Below are 22,592 nucleotides of genomic sequence, written 5' to 3' on the forward strand. Positions count from 1 at the left end.
TGGTAATTATACTTAAAAAGAAAACCTCCATACATTTTAGGAATTTCTGAATTTTTGAAAGGTTGATTTTACTGAACAAAATATTCTGGTCGTCCTAAATTGTTATGTGCAAGGAATCAAAGATCTAGCTTGGCTTATCAGCAATGATGCACCATTGCTCGGCTCTTCTTAATTGTTAGGGCTTGCATAACTTCAGAACCTTTGTTGCTAGATGTACCCAATGATTTTCTTGCAAAACTCCATGAAGGTTGTGACTTTTAGATGGATGAATAGGGGGAACCCAAAGAAACAAGGGGGTGGAAGAGTGGGCAATTCTCAAAAGAGCCCAGGAGCCAATTCATTCCAGCTCCTTGGAACAGGAATCACCCCCAAATCAAGCAGTGTTGCTCTGGCCGTCTTCAGCCACAATAGCATCCATCTAGGCGCAGAAAGAGGGATATTTTCAGGAAAAAAAGCTTCATCCATGCAGTTTTTTAAGAATGGAAATGATTTGGGTCCTGTTAGATCATCCATGGTTTCCAGGGATATTAAGGTTCTAATAAAAGCTGTTTTAAATCATCATTAAAATTTAGGGATGGTAAGTTATATGGCTCCCTTCAGTCTGGCATCTTCTTCTCAAGTTGGTTTCTTCCTCTCTCCATCATATTGGCAAAGCCACGAGGGTTCTAATCAAGCTTGAACATTATGAACAGGAGCCAGGAAGGATTACCAAAATCCACCCATAGTATCAAGTATCAAGTCAGGTTTGGTCTGCCAAATCGAGTTCCCTGTGGGCATCTCCAACTCAATGAGTAATGATCATAGTATGGGTCATTAGAGAACACAAATATTCATGCATACCTGTATCACCTATATACTGTTTCAATACACGTAATTATTCAGCACTATCTATTAGAATTGGCCTCGTCTCTGCATCAAAAGGTCTGGGACCCTCCATTTTGTCGAAAAGTAGGAACACGACTCCATATCACACTCCCCTATATCCCTACTTTAAGCACAGCTTTTTATTGAAGGAATTAAAAGGCTTGCACCGAGCCCTTTATATATTGCTCCATTAGGTGTTTATATTGCATGCACATCCAATCATCTCCTAGTGCTCCACCCAGCCAAGTTTGAATCAGCCTCCTCTTGTAGTCACCCAGGAAGCAGGCCATGCAATACAACTGCAAAAGCCAACAGCACAACCAATAAAATACGCATACCTAGCTAAAAGAGTAGAACTAAAGCTTCCAGCGTCACTATAAATATTTCTACGTGCAATCAACTTGTCACCAACAGTGAGCACCTACTTCTCCTCCCACCACCATTTCTACCCATCAGAAGCCAAGCAAGGGTAATGGAAGAGCTCCTTCTCATGGTGGTGTTCCAAGTCCTACTCTTTCTACCGGCCAATTGTATGGCCTTGGCTACTTCTACCATAGGTTTCCAGTACCTCAATGTGCATGAACTGGTGACCGAGACCTCCAACTCTCACCACCTTTCTAAGAGCCACGTCCACAAGGCCGGCAAATGGGCTCTTAACTTGGTCCATCGTGACGCCATCTCCGGCCGGAACTACTCCAGCCACCACCACCGCTTCCAAGAGCTAATGAACCGGGACTCCCGCAGGGTCGCTGGCCTGACCCGCCGAGTCGCCGCTTTGACCGGGCTGGCCTACTCTTCCTTGCAGGATTTCGGTTCGGAGGTGGTCTCTGGTTTGGAGGAAGGGAGTGGCGAATACTTCGTCCGAGTAAGCGTTGGGAGCCCACCAAGAGAGCAGTACATGGTGATCGATTCGGGTAGTGATATAACTTGGGTCCAGTGCCAGCCATGCAGCCAGTGCTACCATCAGGCCGGCCCAGTTTTTGACCCAGCCCAATCGACCACCTTCTACAATGTCGGATGTGATTCGACGGTTTGCGGTCTACTGGACCGGGCCGCCCGGTGCCAAGCAGGATGGTGCCGGTATGAGGTCTCGTATAGGGATGGATCCTACACCAAGGGCACCATGGCCCTAGAGATGCTGACTTTTGGGCAAACCGAGGTCCGAAATGTGGCCATCGGATGCGGTCACCGCAACCGCGGACTCTTTGTCGGGGCCGCAGGTCTACTGGGCCTTGGCAGAGGCCCGATGTCCTTCATGGCCCAGCTCGGCGGGCAAACTGGCGGTGCCTTTCTTTACTGTCTGGCTAGCAGGGGGATGGAGATGCCAGGGTCAATAGTCTTCGGCCGGGGTGCGGTGGTTCCAACCAGTGCGATGTGGGTTCCGCTTATGAGAAACCCATGGGCCCCTAGTTTGTACTACATTAGGCTTGTGGGCCTTGGCGTCGGGGGAATTCGCTTGCCGGTGCCGGAGGAGGTGTTTCGCTTGTCGGCAATGGGGGACGGGGGTGTCATCATGGACACAGGGACAGCAGTGACAAGGTTGCCGGTGTTAGCCTATGAGGCGGTGAGGAATGCGTTTGTGCAGGGCACCATGGGCCTCCCATGGGCCCCCGCAACCTCCATCTTCGACACGTGCTATGATCTATCTGGGTTCCGGACCGTGCAAGTGCCGACGGTGTCGTTCTACTTCGCCGGAGGAACGGTGCTGACACTTCCGGCGAGGAATTATATGATCCCAGTGGATGGAATGGGGACTTTCTGTTTGGCTTTTGCTCCTTCCTCCTCAGGCCTGTCTATTGTGGGGAACATACAGCAGGAGGGGATTCAGATAACATTTGATCTTGCTAATGGGTTTGTGGGCTTTGGGCCTAATACTTGCTAAACAATTGGAAACTACTAAAATATTTGCACTTGGATAACCAGCGATCTAATTTTCAACTAGTTTAATTCTATAAGTGCCCCTCGATCACAGTGATTGTTCGATTACATTGAAAAGAAAGATTCCTTTTGTAAGCAAAGGACCAGCCAAAATTTCTTTACATCCTTAAAAAAAAACATGAACATGGAGACTAAAGCCTCTTTCTAAGCAACTATAGAAGAGGTAACAGAGATTGGGCAGTTCAATAGTATTGCAATGCTCGAGACTTCTTTCTCAAACAACATAGCATTCCATGATAACCAATGGAGCTTTAGTTTATGATGTCCTTACCTCGGCTCTAATGTCCATGACCAGAACATTAATGGCTCTCTTTTTGGTCCTTCTCTCTTAGGGAGAATAGTGCAGGGCCCCAGCTATCATAAATTGCTTTTGAATGTGAGCTCTTGACTGAAAAACTCAAGTTTTCTGAATTCCCAAGGCCAATGAAAGGTGAGTGGGAACTCTGAACAAAGTAAAGAATCTCCTTTTGAGAAGCAGACCCATAGCTATCAGCAGAACTTTGATTTCAAATTGGGATAAACATTCATGTCCATAGTTACGATATTCTCTAGATTATTGAACATTTTCAAATCGTTCTCAAATTTTTCTCTTGATTAAATGATTTACCGAAAAATTCTCCAAAAATGAATCAATCCAGAACTATTCAATTATTCATAACTAGTTGAAGCAGTTTTTGTGTTATAAACAAATGATACTATATACCATTCAGATAATATTTCTTGCTATCATTTGTTATATTTATCTCTTTTATACTTATTTTAAGTAAACAAACTTGCAAGTATTTTAGAAACTCATATTTTTAAATTTTATTTTTCCTTTTTTTTATTCAACATTTTGATGAATTTTTGGATCTTTCCAACTTCTGAATTATTACTTCCAGTCAAATTGTTCTCGAAATTTAGGACCAAGTTCATACCTTTGTAAGTGATAACCTAGGAAGAGCACAGAATCTAAATGCAAGGTTGCAATGGGTTGAAATAGGTGAAATTCAATCAAATCATAAAATTTTCAATTTGAACTCAATCCTTTATAATCAAGCTAGTTTTGAATACTCCAAAACTAAATGGATTTGTAGAAAACATTCATCCGAGCTATTTATTTTAGGCAGGTTGGTGAGCCTTGGTCAAAAATTATCATCCCTGCCAAGTGAAATGCTTTTAGGTTGCTTGAAAAATATTGTAGTATTAGCATGACTGAAGGCGAGGAGAAGATTGATGATCTAAACAGTATGGCTTACCTTGGCCAGTTGACTAAAGTAAAACTATAGATAACTGCACACATCATATTAATGAAGAGGAACAACAAAATCTAAGAATCCTCTACAATAGGTTAGAATACCACTAAAGGGATGTTTATTTATCAGGAATTCAATTGTCTACGATTCAAATACAAGCCACAATTTGAGATATTATAATTGAAATTCCAGTTGGAAAAACTGTTTCAATTTGGTCGTTTGTAATTGAAAACTACAAATGCTATTTGCTTTTGTCACACTGAAAGATATAAAATAACTCAGCCAAAATTCTTCTATGATCATCTCTTTGAAAATAGTGAACTATTTAGTTCTTATTATACTGTAATGATTATCGTTTTTTGTGATTACAATAGAAAATTTAATATTATTTTTAAATTATTGTTGCAGTAATTACTATAATTATTATATCACTTTAAAATAATTTGATGTCATGGTGGTCAGATATAATATTATAATCATAATATGTACTTATAATATAGATTATTCAAATATTTTTTTGTGTTTGTTTAATGCAAATTAAAATATAGCATAGATGCATATGAAACGACACCTAAATTATTCGGTCATTTATTAATGAATTTTCTAATAGTTTAGCAAGAATACCTGGCATATGAAGATGAAAGGATGACTAAGTAGCTAAGTGACAATTGGAGAATGTATAGGAATAACATGGGAACACATGATGCAAGTTGATCGTCTGCACAAATTATTGGGCATGTGGGAATTACAGGTAGATATGTGGTGAGTGGGATTACATATGAGAAAATTAATACTTTTATTTCCCCAGTGTGGCAAGTGGAAATACTTTTATAACATATTTCCACAATGTTACCTTTGTTCAAACTTATGGTCGGATCTTTTGGCCTTTATATCTTTTGTCTTTTTTGCTTTAGTTTATCCTTGGTTATTGTTGCATATTTTACTTTATCTCCAACTATTTTTATGAAAATTAGCTTATTTACTACGTTGCCGATTCAATCTTAATTTTGGAAAAATTTTGAGAAACGAGGCAATCAAAGAACTCGATGCGAACTTAATCAAGTGATCAATGACTATCTGATAAAAGATCACTCATCAATTCAATTAAGTCTTGTGTGAAGCAAAGTTCACCATCTCGGCACCAGACTTTGTACCGGTGCCACATTAGCACAGTATTAGTACGGTATGATATAATATTTTTTTGGCGTACTGAGTGTCGGTACGCCATCCGTATCAGATACCAGTACTAAATCGATATGGTATAATACGTTCCGTACTGTCCGGTTCAGGCTGGTATGGTATATCTTGATTAATACTCAGCCACCTGGCTCAGCAAATTGATCAATTATGTCTTGATCAATTGCCAATCAATTATCATTGACCAATCATACTAGATTTCAGTAATGATTGGTCAAGGGCTGCAATTGGTTGATGGTTTACTCGATCGATGGAGCAATACCTGCAATAATTGATCAATCATTTGTTCTAATTGATCCAATTAAAAAAATGGTATCAATATGTAAATTAAATGCCACTAAAACTATATTTCATCCTACAATCTATGGCACAAAACTCTGCCAAATCAATCACTTACAGATGAATTTGCTTGCTTATGTCTTAATTGTCCACAAACGACTGGGGCAGGTCAAAAATAAACCCTAACCTAGAGAAACTTGTTATGCTCTATTGAACATATGAGTTGAGTTTGAGTGGGTCATAAGCTTGCTGCATCCATGCATCCATGGTACCTCTATAGCAGGCCCCATAAAAGAAAATTATCTTGTCTAGAGGATAGAAGCATGGAAAATTACTCAGAACCTCTATAAGCTTCTTGTTTCACATCACAAAACCCTGCTCTACATGCATGTGGCATTGCATGGGACTAAGTTATTGGTTGACAAGGTAACTTTTCCATACTGTTTAAGATACGACATGGCCAGTCTAATGACCATTATTAGAATAGCCACTAGTAGAGTTCAGGAATTAGGAGGCCCCAACACCAACAAATATGGGACTCTATCTCAAGTTTATAACCACAAAGAATGAGATTTTACTAGCAGACTAGAAAATAAGTTCTAATGATGTAATTTATTATTATTTTATCAATAATATTGTTCGTAGTATTATAATTTATCTTGCTTTGAGAATTGCAGTACGAATTCATACCAAGAGATGATCTTTTTTGAAAGACTAAGAATGGCAATCACATGAAAATAATGTATGGGAAGTCTTCATTGGTCCTAGGCATAGTATGGTTGCTTTGGTGCCAAAATGCATGATATCGAGTATCCAAGTTGATCCATACTGTTTTCTGTGCTTCCTAAAACATACATGGACCAAAATTCAAATGGTTTGAATATTCCACTGCCATACATCAATCACAATATTTGTAATGTTACCAAGATTTTCATTTAGTGATCACAAATTCGTAGATATTAGGTGCCCGAAACTTTTCAAATCTTGATTTTCAGAATTTTGAGCTAAGATCATGGTACCGGACAATAAGTAGATTAATTGCCATGCAGTATCCTGTTATGCTAGAATATTTCGATTTGAGACCTTCTCATAGAGGATGATGCTACAATGCAGGATTCTTCAGCTAAAGGACTTCAAACTATGCTAAAAAGGCAAGTGAAAACCAAAAATTCAGGAGGTGCTGAAAATATTACTTCGATTCCCTCAGACTGCAGTTCGTGGTCACATCTCCGCATGGCCTCGATAGGGGAGGGCCATGGATACACCCACCCTCCTCGGCCATTTTCTATGTCCACAAATCCCATGTACAAGCACCACCACTGTAAATAATTACATTCAATAAAAGCCGGGTGGTTAACCCTAGCGATTTCCATCAAAAAAAAAAAAAAAATCCTGTTATGTTGCCCTATAGAAATCAAATTGTACAACACTTTGCACTTCTACAGATAGAATATTTACGATATAATAGAAATCTCAGTTAATTCGCTGAAGATTCCTGCGACCTTGTGCTTCATGAAGGTAAGATGAGACAGAATTTACATTTCACAGAAAATTGGAACAAAATTTCTATACAGAAATGGAATTCTTACTATAACACAGATCATAAATTACATTCTCATGACAAAAATATATAGCTGTTTCACGAAATTACTCACTGAAACTCTCTTCTAAGTATAAAAACAACAGTTTATTACATAAAAACTTCTTGCAATCATGCAGACATCCTATCTACCAGCCATCCATCACCTTGATTGTGTCAACAACTTTCTCCATCTGCATCCCTCGACTGCCTTTCACCAAAACAACATCAACAGTGGTCAATATTTCTGCAATTCTAGGAACAAGGGAAGCCGAGTCTGGGGCACAAAGAATATTAGAATTGCCCAACAAATTTAATTTTTCAGCAGCTGCAGTGAATCTTTTCCCAGCAAGCATAACCAATGCAATGCAGGCATCAAAGCAAAGTTTCAGCACAAGCTCGTGTGCCCCAGCCTCTGCCGCACCAAGTTCCAGCATATCTCCAAGTATGGCAACCCTTTTGCCTTCACAATCCATAGACTTCAATAACTTGATCGCAGCCATCATGCTTGCAGGATTGGCATTGTATGTGTCATTGATGATTTTGATACCATTTTTAGTGATTTCCATTTCTGACCTCATACGAACAGGCCTAAATCTTGACAAGGCTTCTCCTATTTGGGGGAGACGCACACCCAACGATATGGCAACTGCAGCAGCAGCACATGCATCCATTGCTAAATGAAGGCCAGGACCATGAATCTTAAACTCAACCCTGAATAAGCAAACCATGTTTAATCAGGTGAAATATAGAATATATTGAGAATGTATAATAAACATAGTTTACGACCATATATTGAGAATGGACATGAAATACTGCAAAACAGGAGTCACTGGTTTAGATGATATATAGCTGGTGTCAATCAAAAGACCAGATCTTATATTGACAACTATGAAGTTTCGGTTTTGATGTTAGATAAACCGACATGGATTATTTCATGAAAAAAAGAGCTTGGAATGAGTTAAGTGGAGAATGCATCACCTTACTTCTCTCTAATACCTAGCTCTGCATTTCTGAAAAAAAAAAGAAACTGGCTTGCTTGTGATCTACTTGAGGTCCTTAGACTGAATCAGAAAGAATACAAGAGAGCCATCAACACAAAGCACAAGACAGAGAAACCTGTTTAAGATTAGCAGAAAGCTGCAATAGCAATTTTCAAGATTCAAATTGAGCTGATCTTGTTTGTAATCACTAAGAAGGTGACATGACGCATTAAATAAAGAAATTTTGCAGAAAGCCCAACTAACAGCAATTGATGTTTCCACATTGGCCAATGGGACTTGGGTCCACCCAGTTGCCACCCCTCAGTGCTTGTGCTGGGGATAGGTGCTGGATTTGAAACCCACCTCCCCCTCCCCCACCCCCCCCACACACACACACAAAAAAAAAAAGAAAAAAAAAAGAGCTCAGCTTTTGTGCAGGGAAAAGGATAGCATTCCCACCATGTATCTCCAGTGAGGAAAAAGGTAAAAAAAAAGATGTTTCCAGACATCAAAGAGTTATAAAAGTTAATATTTCTTGAAATACAAGTTAGCAACATAGAAAAAGAAGATTGTTTCAAAAGAAATTGGAAAACATAACAGAACTTGTATAATTTTCCCTATAACTCCAATGTCTGAATAAAAGTCATTTAAATATAAAAAATGCACATTAATAAGCACGTGCTTGGTAAGACTTCAAAAAAGAAGGATCTGAAGAAACTTTCACACCAAGAGAAGACCTTGACAATGTTTAGATGCAGAAACACAATATTTAGGCTTAGTTCCAAGAATAGTTGAAAACCTCTCGCTTAATAGTTGTCCTCTAGGCTCATTAGTGTTTTCCTTCCACATTTTCCATTTGATGACAGCTATGATAATAGTACATATAGCAAAATAACAATCTACCCATTGAAGCTCCTTTCAAGGGCCAAGCATGAGGAAGATCTGAAGGTTCTATTTCTGTTGCTATGTCGAAGGCTGTAAGGTTAAAGAAATGATCTGATAGTTTGTTATGTTATGAAGCCTAGGTAAAAGAATTCTACTTCAGAACATCCCACTTATCCTAATTCCTAAACAACTTCTTGGTCCAAAAAAGTGCAGTCCCAATAATATCTGACCTTCATCTTTCCCTTGGATCATCAAGTTTCCCTTCAATTTAAGAACATAAAATCTTCAAAGATGTTCAGGAACAGCATATCTTATAGACGAGTATGGAGGGCTTGCAAAGCTTGAACCTCCATTTTTGAACTTAAGATGAATTCTTGTTCTTCTGAGTTCTGACACTGAAAAATTTGGTCGAAATTCAACAACCAGCAGAATTGGATGGCTTTTTCTGGCTCAAGGACACTCGAAAAGGTATAGATACAAATGCCTAGTTTAATTGTTCATTCTATTAGTTAGATGGATAGATTGCCACATAGTTGACTTGGGTTTCAATTTTGTATCGGGCAAGTTCCACAATACTGGAACCAGCACCCATGCTAGTAGGCTGGCAGTATAGTAAGGTATAGAACCGTGCATATTTCGTTGCCTATCGAAAAAGGAAAACCGAAGAGGGAGGGGAAGAGGGAGAAGGAGAGAGGAAAAGAGAGATGGTGGGAGAGAGAAAGGGAGAGGGAGAAAGAGGGGGTTCGGAAGCTCTCCTCTCCACCTTCGACTAGATGGAGCCTTGTTTCAAACAAAACAGAAGCTCAGACAAAAGAGAGAGAGAGAGAGAGGGAGGGAGGGAAGGTGAGAGAGAGGGAGAGGGAGAGAGAGGGGGCTCAGAGGCCCTCTCTCCTCCTTTGGTCGTCTGTAGGGGCTTCGCCAGCAATTTCTCGAACCCCTCTCTCTCTCTCTCTCCCTTTCTCCCTTCCCCCTCTCTCTTTTCCTCTCTTTCCTTCTCCCTCTCCGCTTCTCTCACCAGTTTCTTAAAGCGAAGGGCGGAACCATGTTGGTCCGCCCCCAGTATGGATCGATACGCCCCGAACTAAGCAATTTGAGGCAGTACGATAGCCTTGTTGGGCTTCAGTGGAGGATTTGATGGATGTATACTAAATTACTGTGACTAAGTTATTCTTCTAAATTTCCAACACTCATGGCTGTGCTTTAGCAGTAATATAATTATAGAAAGCGGCAATGATATGCAAATATGAGAACGTAGAGATTCCATGTCCAAAAAATTCACTTGATTTGAACCTCAAGGGGTTTTAAAGAGATGAGCATTGTTTAACTAAGGAAGAAGCAGGGAAGAGGAGATTTTGTTGAAGCTAGCTATTAAAAATAGATATCCACCTAATAGTTGCAGCCCACTATATGTATTAGTAATTCAACAACATGGAAAGCAATGCCGACTTTGTGATGAGTGCATGGTCAAAATTAAGGTTCGCCATCTCGGTACCGGACCCTGTACCGGTACCATTCTATTATAGTATCGGTACACAGTACAGTACGGTAAGAATTGGTATACCGAGTGTCGGTATGGTACGATACCACATACTAGTTTGGTATCAGTACCATATGGTATGCCCAGTACAGTATGGTATACTCGGTATGGTATAGTACATCCAGTACGATATGATGCCAACAAGTATGGGTGCTAGAGTTTGATCTCAGTACAACATTTTGTTAGGAAAGTGTAAATCATTCAGCTATTTTCCTGAAGTTCCTTTTGTTGCTTTTGACCATGATGTGATATATGTTTCAGCAATAGATGACAAACGGATTTTTTCATCAATTTTTGAGGAACAAGCTACAGTTCATCAGACCATATACATGCATACATATGTACATATATGTGTGTGTGTGTGTGTGTGTGTGTGTGTGTGCATGTGTGTGCAATATAAATCTCATGTCATGATTATACTATTTCTTTAGACAACCGAGATAGGGCAGGGTTCTGCACAAAAGATATCTTGCGAACAGAAGGTCCGTGGATGATAGTAGCAATTAAATTCTGTGAGAAACCAAGGGAAAGATTGTTTCAATTCAGCTAAACAGTAATTTCTGTTGAGTCTTTGGTGAAATTGGCTTGCAAGGATAATTTGGCTCTACCTTAACATAACAGGATTTGTTCAGTTGAGAAACATAACTATCAGACATATGGTCAAATTAATTGGGGAGTAGTCCATCGAACAGTTTCGTAGAAAGTCTGGAAAGAGATAAATACACTATTATCGTCCTTTTTGCAGCTTATTTGGATTTAGATTTAGTTTGGGAATTTTTGTATTGCATTGAATTTTGGAATGGCCAGCATTTGTGTGGTTCAAACTGCTCGAAGTTACTTCGAGATCCTAACTGAGCTAGACATATGCTATTACATCATCCCGTCTTTTTCTTTTTCAGTTTCTTTTTAAGAGATTACCAACTCGTTGTCAACTCGATAGTGGAATGTGTCTTCTCACACTTTCCATGTTTACTATGAGTAAATATTAACTACCAGTCCTTATTTCTGATTTTTTTGGATGCTGTATTTCAAAAATAAGCATTTTAGAAAAAAAAATCAAGATTATACAGCAAACATAGAAACAGATACTATTACTCATACATCACATCACAGATGGGAATGATAAAACTAACTTACATTTCTGAAGTCTTTTCACTTGCGAATGAAAGCAGGTTACGATATGCGGCAATTGTACTTTCTAATATTACACGAGTTGCACAGCCTCCATCTATGCTTTCAGCCAAAACCAACCTGACATCACAACCTCTTTGACTGCCGAAAAGCACCTAAAGGCAAAGAAGAAAATATAGAGCACCATCAGAATTCAATGCTCATTGAATTGTTGAATACCTTATTATGAGCTGGGGAAAGACATGAATTATGATTATTTCTTAAATAGAAACGAGCATAAAAGAGAATAAAAGGAGACAGAAAAACCCAATTTTGATTGTAGAAAAGGAGAACATGCTTTTTCAACAGCCTAGCTTTGACTTAAGATTTTTTTTTGTTAGAAAAAAAAAATACTAGTGATTCAAATAAAATGGCACACTCATGCTCAACCAAAGGCAAGCGTGATAAGTACAGGAGGATTGGATTCATGAATAATTGATCAAATGGTCAAGAGAGGACGGGAAGATCTAATAAAAAATAGTTAAGAATGTAGCAAAGAATGCAAGAGAGAACTTGCACTATGTTGAGGATAAAGCCCTTGATAGGAGTGAATAGTATAGGACTCTTAAAACCATCCAAGAGGCATGAAGGCGATTGTTAAATGACATTACATTTTAAAGTAACACTAAAGATGATTGCAGTGGTTTCATGTGATTCACTATATTTGCAATGAAACATATGACATTTTAAGAGAAGTTTTAGTAAAACCATTACCCTGACAGAACTGCCACTCCATTTCTATCAACTATACAAAAAATGCTCCAAGGAAAGTAGGGAAGTCAAAGGATGACATTACCCATGATTCAGGCTACAGAAGCATGTTAAAGTGTTGGTAAGACTAAACTGGATTTTGCACATAAAAACTAAGATTTTATCTACAGGCATGGGATACATTCTACAAGTAACCAAATTAAAACCTGCATAAAAATGAAAACACGATATGTAAAATCAAAGCTTAATTATATTAGTTCTTAAGCATTTGATTTTGTAAGCCAAATTATATTAGTTCTTAAGTCATAAAAATGAAGAAAAATAATGAATTCAAAACCGAAAGAGAAATGAAAATGAGCAATAGCCTTGATCATGTTTCTGGTTGAGTAAATCCTCATAGCGATTTGATTTTATTTTAATGTTTTTATTCTTTTTCATTCTTATTAACTAGGTAGAATATGCTATAGATTTCCTTATGCTCAAAGATGGAGAAGAATCAATATTGTATTTTATATAAAAGTTAAATAACTTGAAAAAACAAACCAGCTTATGCATTTTGGATTCTATAGAAGTTGGACAGTTCCCTCAGGTTCAGGCTCTCACAGACTCTTAGTTCAAGTCATTGCTCAGATTAATTAAATCAGACAAACCTATGCATAAAACTAAGTTTTGCCTGGGAGAAACCTGCCACGAAACAGTTTGAGTAATTCAAACCTATTTCGCCAACTATGTTACAAAGTCTTCTTGATATCACTTGATACATGATAGGATAGTATCACATACTATGCTATGGCCATGCCACCATGTAATCCTGTCCTTCAAGTTTGTCAAGAAGCCTCTACTGGAACATGATTATGGGAAAATGTACATTTTTGATTGAACTATATGGATAAGATAATAATAGTTGGGGTTTACCAGCCTTTGACATATCTATGTTTGCGGGCGGACGCCAAAATAAACCAATCCCTGTTACATTTTTTCTTTTTGGGTTTTGTCTGCTGTACACATTTGATTCCAACCCATTCTCACCAGAAGCAAGGTATGAACTTAAACAACAGCTACATTTAAGAACAGAATAACTGATTTGAGTGTGCAAACATATTTTTATGGCTCTAATAAACTAAAAGCAAAGTCCAAAAACATAATAACTGATTCTAGTGTCCGAACATATTTTTATAGATAAAATGAACTGGAACAGAGGCAACACCAATCTAAAATATTTCCATGTTCAAAACAGAGTTTTTGAATGGCCGGTGACATCATACAATTGATTTTTTCATGACAATATCATCATATGCATTTCTTTGGGCAGCCAAGTGGGGTAATTGTGTGTTTGTATGCCGCATACTTAAATCAGGATTCACTAACCTCTTACTAGATAGAAGGGTTATCACTTCTTTTGCACTTTACAACTCAGTTCTTGTGCTTTTGTCTCATATGATATTTACAGATAGGGAAAACAAGGTGGCAATTCAAGCTTTCATCACTTTACCAGTGCTTATTAATCTAATCCTGTGAACTCTTGAGATTATAAGGGGCTAATGCTCATCTTTCTACTCCATATCCACTGCAACCCTCGAGGGTGGGCTCCAACCAGAACCAAACCCTCATCCCTTGTCTAAGTGGCCAGAGGTGATACCATCCAAGCAAGAACTTGGTGATACCTAATCCTATGAACTCGAAGTCCCCAACTAATCCATTGACCCACCAACCAAGGTTACTTAATAGATTTTAAATGAGCAAGCAAGAAAATTCCTTTTGGAGGCTGCTCATAAATCTGGATGAAAAATTTGAGGACTGGTCTCTTATGGTTAATAATGCTTAATGACCATAATTACAAATGTGTACTTTTTGGACAGCATTTTGTGCCCATAAGGCCTCATTAATGATCTAGCTAGGAAATTCAGATGCATCACTTCCAGTCAATCCTCTCTATGATTAATCTAATGTTTTTGTTTTTTATAGAGCTTAAAATGCTGCATGCGCAGAATAATTAGTATCATCAAATATCAAGCTTGATTAATGCATCAATGTGTATATAACTATTTGGAAAAAAAATACGTATTCACAAATAGAATTGAGATGCAGCAAATAGTAGCAAGTGCATGATCTGACAACCAATAAATGACCATAAGATAAATTTAAAGAATCAGCTAAAATTGGGAAAAAAAGAAGAATATGTAGATGATTGATAAGAATCGGACCTTCTTAACTCCAACCGGAACTGGGATGCTCATAACTAGAGGATCATCAGCATTCAACACACAAGTATCCCCCGGTTTTGCCTCTGCCAGAATCTCCCCTTTCGCTTTAGCAACCTCCTTTAAACTCCTGAAATGCTCCATATGACCATGAGCTACATTCAAAATCACTCTTACAGATGGCTGGCACATTCGTGCCATCTCCAAAATCTCTCCCTCCTTCCCACCCATCCCAAGCTCCACAACTGAAGCCTTCGCATCCATAGGAATCCCCATCAGCGTCAAAGCAACTCCGACCATATAATTCAAGTTCCCATGGGTCTGGTAGACATGACCGAGGCTCTCAAGTGCAAGAGCTATCATGGTTCTTGTGGTGGTCTTTCCAACGCTGCCTGTTAAACCCACCACAATACCATGAAACCTTTTCCTAGCAAACTTTGCCATCTTCTCAAGGGCAAACAAGGTATCACCTTCCACCTTAATGAACCCCCCATGCCAGTTTTTGCACACCCTATTCCCTATGACACCTGCACACCCCTTATCAGCCAATTCCTGAGTGACAAAATCATGACCATCAAAAGCCCCGCCAGGAATGGCGAAGAACCATTGGCCGGGCATCAGCTTTCGGGTGTCTGTCGAGATGGTTCCTGAAGGACCCCATCTGATAATCTCCCCATCGACAGCTTCTGCGATCTCTAAAGCGCTCCAAAAATGATCATGTTCAAGCCTCAAATGTGGAAAGGGCTCAGAAGCAGAACCAGGGAAGGGAATCAACACTTCTTTAGCAGGAGGACTTTCAATGACTGCTAGATCCCTTGCAGTAGAACGAACAACAGAAGATCCACAAGTCCTTGAGTTAGAACTGTGGTAGTTAAAACAAATAGGTGCACCCAAATTTGACAACACAGCATTCTTGCATGGATCAAAGCAATTTTTCTCAAATAAAACCCTAAATCCATAGGACCAGCAAAGGGATTCCATTAGAAGCTCACCACACAGTTCAAAGGAGATCTAACGGAATGCTAGCTCTAACAAAATTAACAAGAAAAAGCTTCAAGTTTACCGAACTGGAATTGTTTCCTCCTTAAACCCTAAACCCATCAGGTCCATCTAAGGACATACCTCGCTACCTACAGCAACCCAAATCAAAATTCACAAAAAAAAAAGAAGTAAAATCAGAAAAAAAAAAAAAATCAAAGAAGTACAGAAATAACGGTTGATATTTCAATCTAAAAGACAATAATACCAAGTGGAGAATTATATGTCTATATTTTTCTTCCTCTTCTTCAGAACATCATAATAGCCTCCAAAATTTGGGAAAAGGCTTTGGATTTGAGTTGGACACTGCATCATTTTATAGCTGGAATTTGTTGGCTGCTCCGTCACGAAATCAGGGCCGCGCAGTGGCAACGATCGGGTGATCGATGAAGTCGTGAAGAGGGTGAAACACGAGGATTCTCCGCTGGATTTTTTTTTTTTTAACGTCAGGGAGATGGCAGCCGTTGGATTCTAATAGTCCCATTGAACAAATGGTGCCGATGCAGAGAGGTACACTGTACCCCGGAGGACACCACTGTTTTTTCCCGTGAGTGGGACGTAACATCGACACGGTGCACGACTGTTTGTTTGTTTTTTTTATTTTTTTTGTTATTTTGCTAAAGCGGGTGCCTCACAGGAGAGGCCCAATAAAATTAAAAAGTAATATATCACAGGGAGCCCTAAGCAGCAGCTCTCCTCCCTGCATCCACAAAATGCCGCCTGTGTGACTGGCCACATAAGAGACCACCCAATCCGCGCCCCATTAGCCTTCCTATAAACATGCCTGACCAGGAAGGCTTCCCCATATTTACCCATGGCCCAAATGTCTCAGAGTAGGAGATGGTCCCACCCCAATACTCTCGGACCCTTCTGAATCCACCCTATAATAGTGGTCGAGTAGCCCTCCATAATAATGGAGCGAGCCTGCAACACTCGTCACGCATATCGGAGACCCTTTCATGTAGCCCTCAGCTCGACACTGGGGACCGAGGTCTCCGCTAGCTGACAGCCACCAGCCACCACTACACGATAGCTCGGGTCCCTAATGACGAACCTAGCGCCCCCTCTACATCCTCCGTCCTATACCAACCCGTCAAAGTTAACCTTGAGGAAGCTCAAGGGGTGGGGGCTCACAGGTGAAAAACACCAAATAAGGCGCCGTGTGAGCGGAATGGGAGTTTCAGATATTCCGAACTATCAAAGGACCACCTGACGAGGTCTCGTAACTAGGCTCTTCTGCTTGTACATAAGCACACTCAACCATATATTTTGGTAACATACGGTGTCCATCAAAGATTCTAGCATTTCTGGCCAGCTAAATCTGGTAAGTAATGACGACTATTGCTATTTTCGGTTTCAGTTTTAGATCAAATAGGTGGTGAATGGTTATATGGTTGAGCCCCATCCTATGCGGTTGCAAGTGTGGTTAGACTCAAACCCAAGTCTGCCAATTTATTGGATGGCTAACCCTACTTTGTTAGGGTTGTTTGTCTGGCTTTTTTATTTACCGTTGGTTCCAAAATATTGTTGATACTTATTATATTCAGGGTTAATTTGTTTTGAAAAAAAATTAAAAATATATAATTAACTTTACTTTGTGCAAGTTGGACGAGGAATAGCCCTCCGTCCCCAACCACGTGGTGTACTCTCCTTTTCCATCTGTGCACACGTGTAACATAATTAAACAGCCTTCCCGCATGAATTTTATAAACACGTGAAAGTTTATTCCTGAATTTTAGGCTTAGTTTTCCAAGAAATTCTACATAATTTTTGAACATTATTATAAAGTTGTAGAAATTTTGCTCCGCATTTCAAGCATATTAGATATATATCAGATATTGCTATATCTATATTTATATTTATATTTTTTAACGAAAATGGATACGAATACGAATATTAAATAGATATCAAAATTAATATCAATATTTGTTCTAAATGGATACGGTTACGATTAGATATGAAGCATATCCATATTTGTTTTAAACGAATATGGATACGAATCGGATATTGAACATATCCATATTTTTTTATTCGAATATATATAAATCAGATATTTTTTTGGATATTAATCAAATTTGAGTAAAATACAATGATGGAATTAGTAATAAATGTATGATTATAAAAGAAAAATTCAATTAAACAAATATAATTTTAACAAGAATTTATCAATAATAAAAACTAACAATTTCATAAAGGATATACCGCTCAAGATGGGTCGTCATCGAAGTAGACGACATCGGTAGTGCCTCGAATGCATCTCATGACTGTTGTCTGTTGTAACCGCCATGTGAAAATCAGAAGTGGATGAGATCTCTGAAGCCCTAGTTGCTTGAAGAAGATGAAAAGAAAGAAAAAAAGACGAAATGAACAAACAAGAAGTTTGAACTTTTCAAGCATGCAGGGTGATTTGAAGGATTTTATTCGAATTAGATATTCTATATTCGGGTTACTGTCTTAAGTGACAGTCATCCAATATCTGATTTTTTTTTTAATTTAAGTTTGGTTAATCACTTAATTGGATTCTCGATTTAACTTTAACTTATACTTTTTTTTTTTTCATGCATCAACAAACTATGCCATGCTTGTGTGTGATGCATCATTGCTGCTCTGGCTATATCAACATATTCCGAGCTATTTGGGCTAGAGTTTGGGTGGCCTCTGGGGCATGCACTAGGTTTCTAGGTCGAAGCTCACTCAACTTTGTTTCCACTCTGAAGATCTTGATTTCTTAGCATTATGACAACTTTAGGGCACTAGAAACAAGGAGCTACCATTGAAGATCGGCAATAGTAGAATGTACAATGAGGTGGAGCGATGGGTGGCGGGGGGCTAAGCAAAGAGCGTTTAAACTAAAAGAGATTTGTTTGACAAAATTTTGAGATTTAGTGGTAGAAAAATTAGAGATTTGCTCCAAGTGCAAGCCATGCAAAGGAGTACTTCATCGATCTGAACTTGATGAACAACCCATGATCTTGCCAGAAAATCTAGCCGGAAGGCATTATTTGGGTTTTTTAGCCCTGTATACGTACCCAAGATTTACTCAAGGCATTGTCGATATTGGACTAATCATACCCGATAAAATCCTCATATACTCTCTTCATTTTTAAGTCCTAATATCCTCACCGAGCTAGGAATCTAAATCCATTCAAAGCCAACCATAAATACTACAAATCCAATCATAAATATCGTGATCAACCTAAATGGGTTCAAGCTGTACTGTTCTATTGAGATAAGCTATGGGTCAAGTTCGCTTTGATACCATTTATAGCAACCGAGGATCTAAAAAAGCTAACCAGACGATATTATTTGGATTCTTGGCCCTGTAAAAGTATCCTAGGTCTATTTATTGTACAATCGATGTGGGACTAAACAAATGTTTGTATGGATCCTCACAGTGTTTATAAAAGTACTATCGCAGTGGGCGGACCTCTTGTTGCCACTCCTGGCAAACTTCTCATTTCTTCCACACCACATATGCCATATGGTTCGGGTGCGCCGGTTACTAGAAATGTAGTTCCTAGGGCTCCAGTGATTCTTGTTCCCATGCCCTATCCAGTGCCCCATACATATGCTCTCTCACCATGGACTCAAATTACCTAATGCACAAAACAGTAAAGGTTGTTCTCATCTTTGGTTCTCATTATCTTGCTTTCGACATTATATCTCGAAAAACGGTGCAATTGCACCGTCAATTTATTGAAAGTATGAATTGAGCGGACTTGTTTTTCTACTCTGAGCATGAGTATGCATCTCCAAATAAGTCCATACCAATAGAAAGATAGATCCATGCCAGTGCTATTTTTGTTGGAGCAATTCTAACAGAAGTTTCTCTCTCTTTATTGTATTCACCCGCTCCGTAACTTCGGAATCAGAGAAGCTAGAATCAAATAAGTGCTATTTTTAAGTACTCTCTAGTTCGTTGTGGTTGAATCCAAGTGCTATTAATTTTGAACAAAAAGTCTGTAGTGGAGTGTAGGTGGCTGATTCAGCTATGTCTGCTGCAAGGTGAAACAAATCCATGTCTTCTTGCACCCGAAGCATGAACCCCTTGGAAATGGTTTTCTAATCTTTGAGCCCTCTGAATACTCATGAGATTCTTTCCCCTTGACCTCCTAGCTACCTTCAGGTTGTCTCTGACAACATCAGCCTAGCTAGGGTAGAGACTTCTTGGAACTCTTTTGAGGCTCCTCGGATTCCGTTGAGGCTATCTCTTGGGACGGACAGCTATTGTACTGTTTGGGAGGGGACACTTCCCTTTGTTAAGGGCTTAACTCTTATCTGCCCCTTTTTTTTGTTGCTTTGTTTTTTTAGCAGCAATGGAGGAAGCCTGGAAGTGAGACCAAAGATTGCCTAACAGGTATCAGATACTGTACTGATTTCTTCAAGCTTATCTTCAGGATTTATAATTGTGACATCTTCTGCTAATTCAATCATCACTTTGGACATTCAATTAGATGGTTGTGTCCCCTGGAAGTTGTGGACGGTATCTATTCAGCTACAATTATTTGCTCAACAACAACAACTATGGGGCCAAATAATATCTTCTGGAACCCTCTCTTTGCCCCGAATTGAGTAACATGCAAGGCCTAACTCACCCACTTGCAGGGGTTTCCTGGAAGCCACCTGAAGTGGCATTTATTTATTGGTGGATTCCAAGAAAATTTAAGATTGTCCTGCTTGCAACCCTTGCCATTGCATCAAAGCAACCCAGACGCATATAAACAGATATATGAGATACACATTTATGAAGCACTAAGTGATAGATGCTGAACGATTAGAATGCTTCATGTTGAAGAGGAGTTTATCCTACCTCTCATCATACTTGTTTGTTTACAAGGTAAATCTAATCATTTTCTGAAGGGCGTAGAAGAAAAAGGAACGCATGTAGCTATATAAACTGGGTTTTAATCTGGAGGTTGGAAAGGAGGGAGAAAGGTAAGGGCTATGCACCATCCAGTTGCCTTGCACTATCAGTAAGAGACTCGTAGGCTTATATGATGGATACTGGATACATAAGCGCAACTTTCACATACTTTCGCACACAGAAATGACATGCAAGCAAGCAACATCGATCTACGATATCTCATGATAATCTAAAAGCTCAGACCAGAACCTCTAAACTTGCTCTCCGTAATCTCCTCCAATCGCCGAGCCATCTCCGGTGTAAGATGATTCGCCCAATCTCCAACCTCACCGCGCCTGAAAAAGAAGCTATTCTCCACTGTTCCGACCGCCAGCTCTACCCTTCCAATCTTATTCACCTCCGAATTGCTCAAGTTTTCGAATGAACACAGCCTTATGATGCCTTCCACCACCCCTTCCTTCTCTTCATCCTCAGTGAAAGGAGACCCAACGAACTCCGCCAACCTTTTCAGATGAACCTTAGGGTGCTGCATTAGCTCTTCATATTTGAGAAACAAGACCTTCTGAGGCCTTTCCAGATGCTCATTCCAGTATCCTAGCACATGATCCCAATAAGGCCCGAAGGGGGAGATCCCATTGGAGAAGTACTCGAGAGCTTCATCGAGAGTCCGGAGCTCAATATTATCCTGGGCTCGGAGCTTGTTGATGTAGTGCCACAAGGAGATGAAACAATCCTTCGGATCGCGACACAGATAGACAATTCTGCAACCAGAGTCTAAAACAGTCGCCGGTAGTGATTGGAAGGGGATATGGGTGCCGAAGAGCCTCGGTGAGGGGAGCGCATCCAAGTCAGGGATGCGATCGTTGATGTAAACCGCTGACTCGAGGGTGGAAACACATTGATGAGGGCTAAGGGCGGCGAGGGGTGGGTGAGAATTGGTGTGAGAGCTGCGGTTCACCGTCGCAAAAAGAAGGGCCTTGAGCCATGTGGTTCCACTCTTGGGGCAGGTAGCAAGGAGCACGTCTGTAGGTTGGGCCTTGAAGTGTTCTCGGGCGACCATAGCGGACACCAATGAAGGCAGGCTCGCATACCAGCCATTATAGCAGTGGAGGGGGAGGTAAGAGACACCATCAACACTCGGAAGGGTGGAAACCAGGTGCCTGAAGGATTGGTAGGTCCTCTTCTGGTTTTCCATCTCTTCTTCGGTTTGGGAAGGCAGGCATTTGGACAAGGGGTAGGATTGAGAGTGAGCCATGGACAATAGGAACGATTGTCCCAACTTTATCGGATCTCTCGGAAGAAATATGTTGTTAGGATGAGATTTGAGAGGAACCTTTAACATAGCATAGCACTACAAAACAATAACATACGGACTCCAGCTGTCTACTGGCCGGATGCGACGGCTGGGACAAATCGACACCCCTTATCTTCCTTTTAAAACGGAAAAACAAGTTAGCTTTTGTCATCACAGCGACCCCGTCAAAGTAATTTCGACAGATCTCTCCCACCGAGGGGTCGGAAGCATCAAGAATGTGGCCCTGCTTCCAAAGTGTTGGTGGATTTTCTTTGTTGGGAGGTATTCTGAAATCTCGTGCTAATGGTTGATCCGCTCTATACCATTTATAACTAACGAGGTTCTCATCCAAAAAAATTATCTAAAAAATAATTTTTTAAATTTTTTTAGTTCTATATAAATATCCAAAACCTTTCCGAATAATTAATATAAAACTAAATATATGTTTGTACGGATTCTTACACTCGTTTCAATTCTAATTCTTGAAGGAAATAAAAATTAATGCTCTGATCTCAAAATCCAATCTCAACTCTCTCATATTACTTAAATCTTATTTTGATATCATTTTGGTTTCAGTAACGAGCCAAACATATCGAAAAATATAACTATTTTGATTCGTATTTTAATTCTGATTTTAAACCTAATCGCACCCAAGCACTCCTAAAGGAGCTCCCGTTTTTAAATTTCTTTAGTAGGATGCGAGAGGGATGAGGTGAAATAACTGCAAGAGGGGCATGTACCCCCCCCCCCCAAAAAAAAAACTAGGACTGGGAGGGGGCCATTAAATGGGATTTGGTGGGGTTGAAGGGGCAAGAAG

The 22,592-nt window shown here is 39.6% G+C and overlaps 1 protein-coding gene and 2 pseudogenes across 4 annotated transcripts; 1 reads left to right on the plus strand and 2 right to left on the minus strand.

Moving 5' to 3' along the window:
- Window positions 1–1,228: 1,228 nt before the first annotated feature.
- On the plus strand, window positions 1,229–2,862 carry LOC103708204 (protein ASPARTIC PROTEASE IN GUARD CELL 2 pseudogene; annotated as a pseudogene).
- Window positions 2,863–7,076: 4,214 nt separating this feature from the next.
- LOC103706995 (uncharacterized) lies at window positions 7,077–16,078 on the minus strand. Of its 3 annotated transcripts, XM_088717776.1 has the most exons (5): window positions 15,826–16,078; window positions 15,643–15,709; window positions 14,583–15,528; window positions 11,635–11,783; window positions 7,077–7,806 (listed from the first exon to the last, which is right to left on the minus strand). In XM_088717776.1, exons 2-5 carry the CDS (start codon window positions 15,687–15,689, stop codon window positions 7,242–7,244), a joined length of 1,707 nt encoding a protein of 568 aa, XP_088573902.1. In that variant the 5' UTR covers window positions 15,690–15,709; window positions 15,826–16,078; the 3' UTR covers window positions 7,077–7,241. The 3 variants fall into 3 exon arrangements, with proteins under 3 accessions (XP_088573902.1, XP_088573904.1, XP_088573903.1); XM_088717778.2 differs by having other exon boundaries at window positions 14,583–15,709; XM_088717777.1 differs by having other exon boundaries at window positions 15,643–16,078.
- Window positions 16,079–20,379: 4,301 nt separating this feature from the next.
- On the minus strand, window positions 20,380–21,844 carry LOC120105465 (cytosolic sulfotransferase 14 pseudogene; annotated as a pseudogene). Its single transcript, XR_015976126.1, has one exon. The product of XR_015976126.1 is annotated as a cytosolic sulfotransferase 14 pseudogene (transcript).
- Between the last annotated feature and the right edge of the window lie 748 nt (window positions 21,845–22,592).

This window comes from Phoenix dactylifera, chromosome 3 (genome assembly GCF_051530095.1).
Source record: "Phoenix dactylifera cultivar Ajwa chromosome 3, Ajwa_hap1_PhDact_Kaust_v1.1, whole genome shotgun sequence".
NCBI lineage: Eukaryota > Viridiplantae > Streptophyta > Magnoliopsida > Arecales > Arecaceae > Phoenix > Phoenix dactylifera.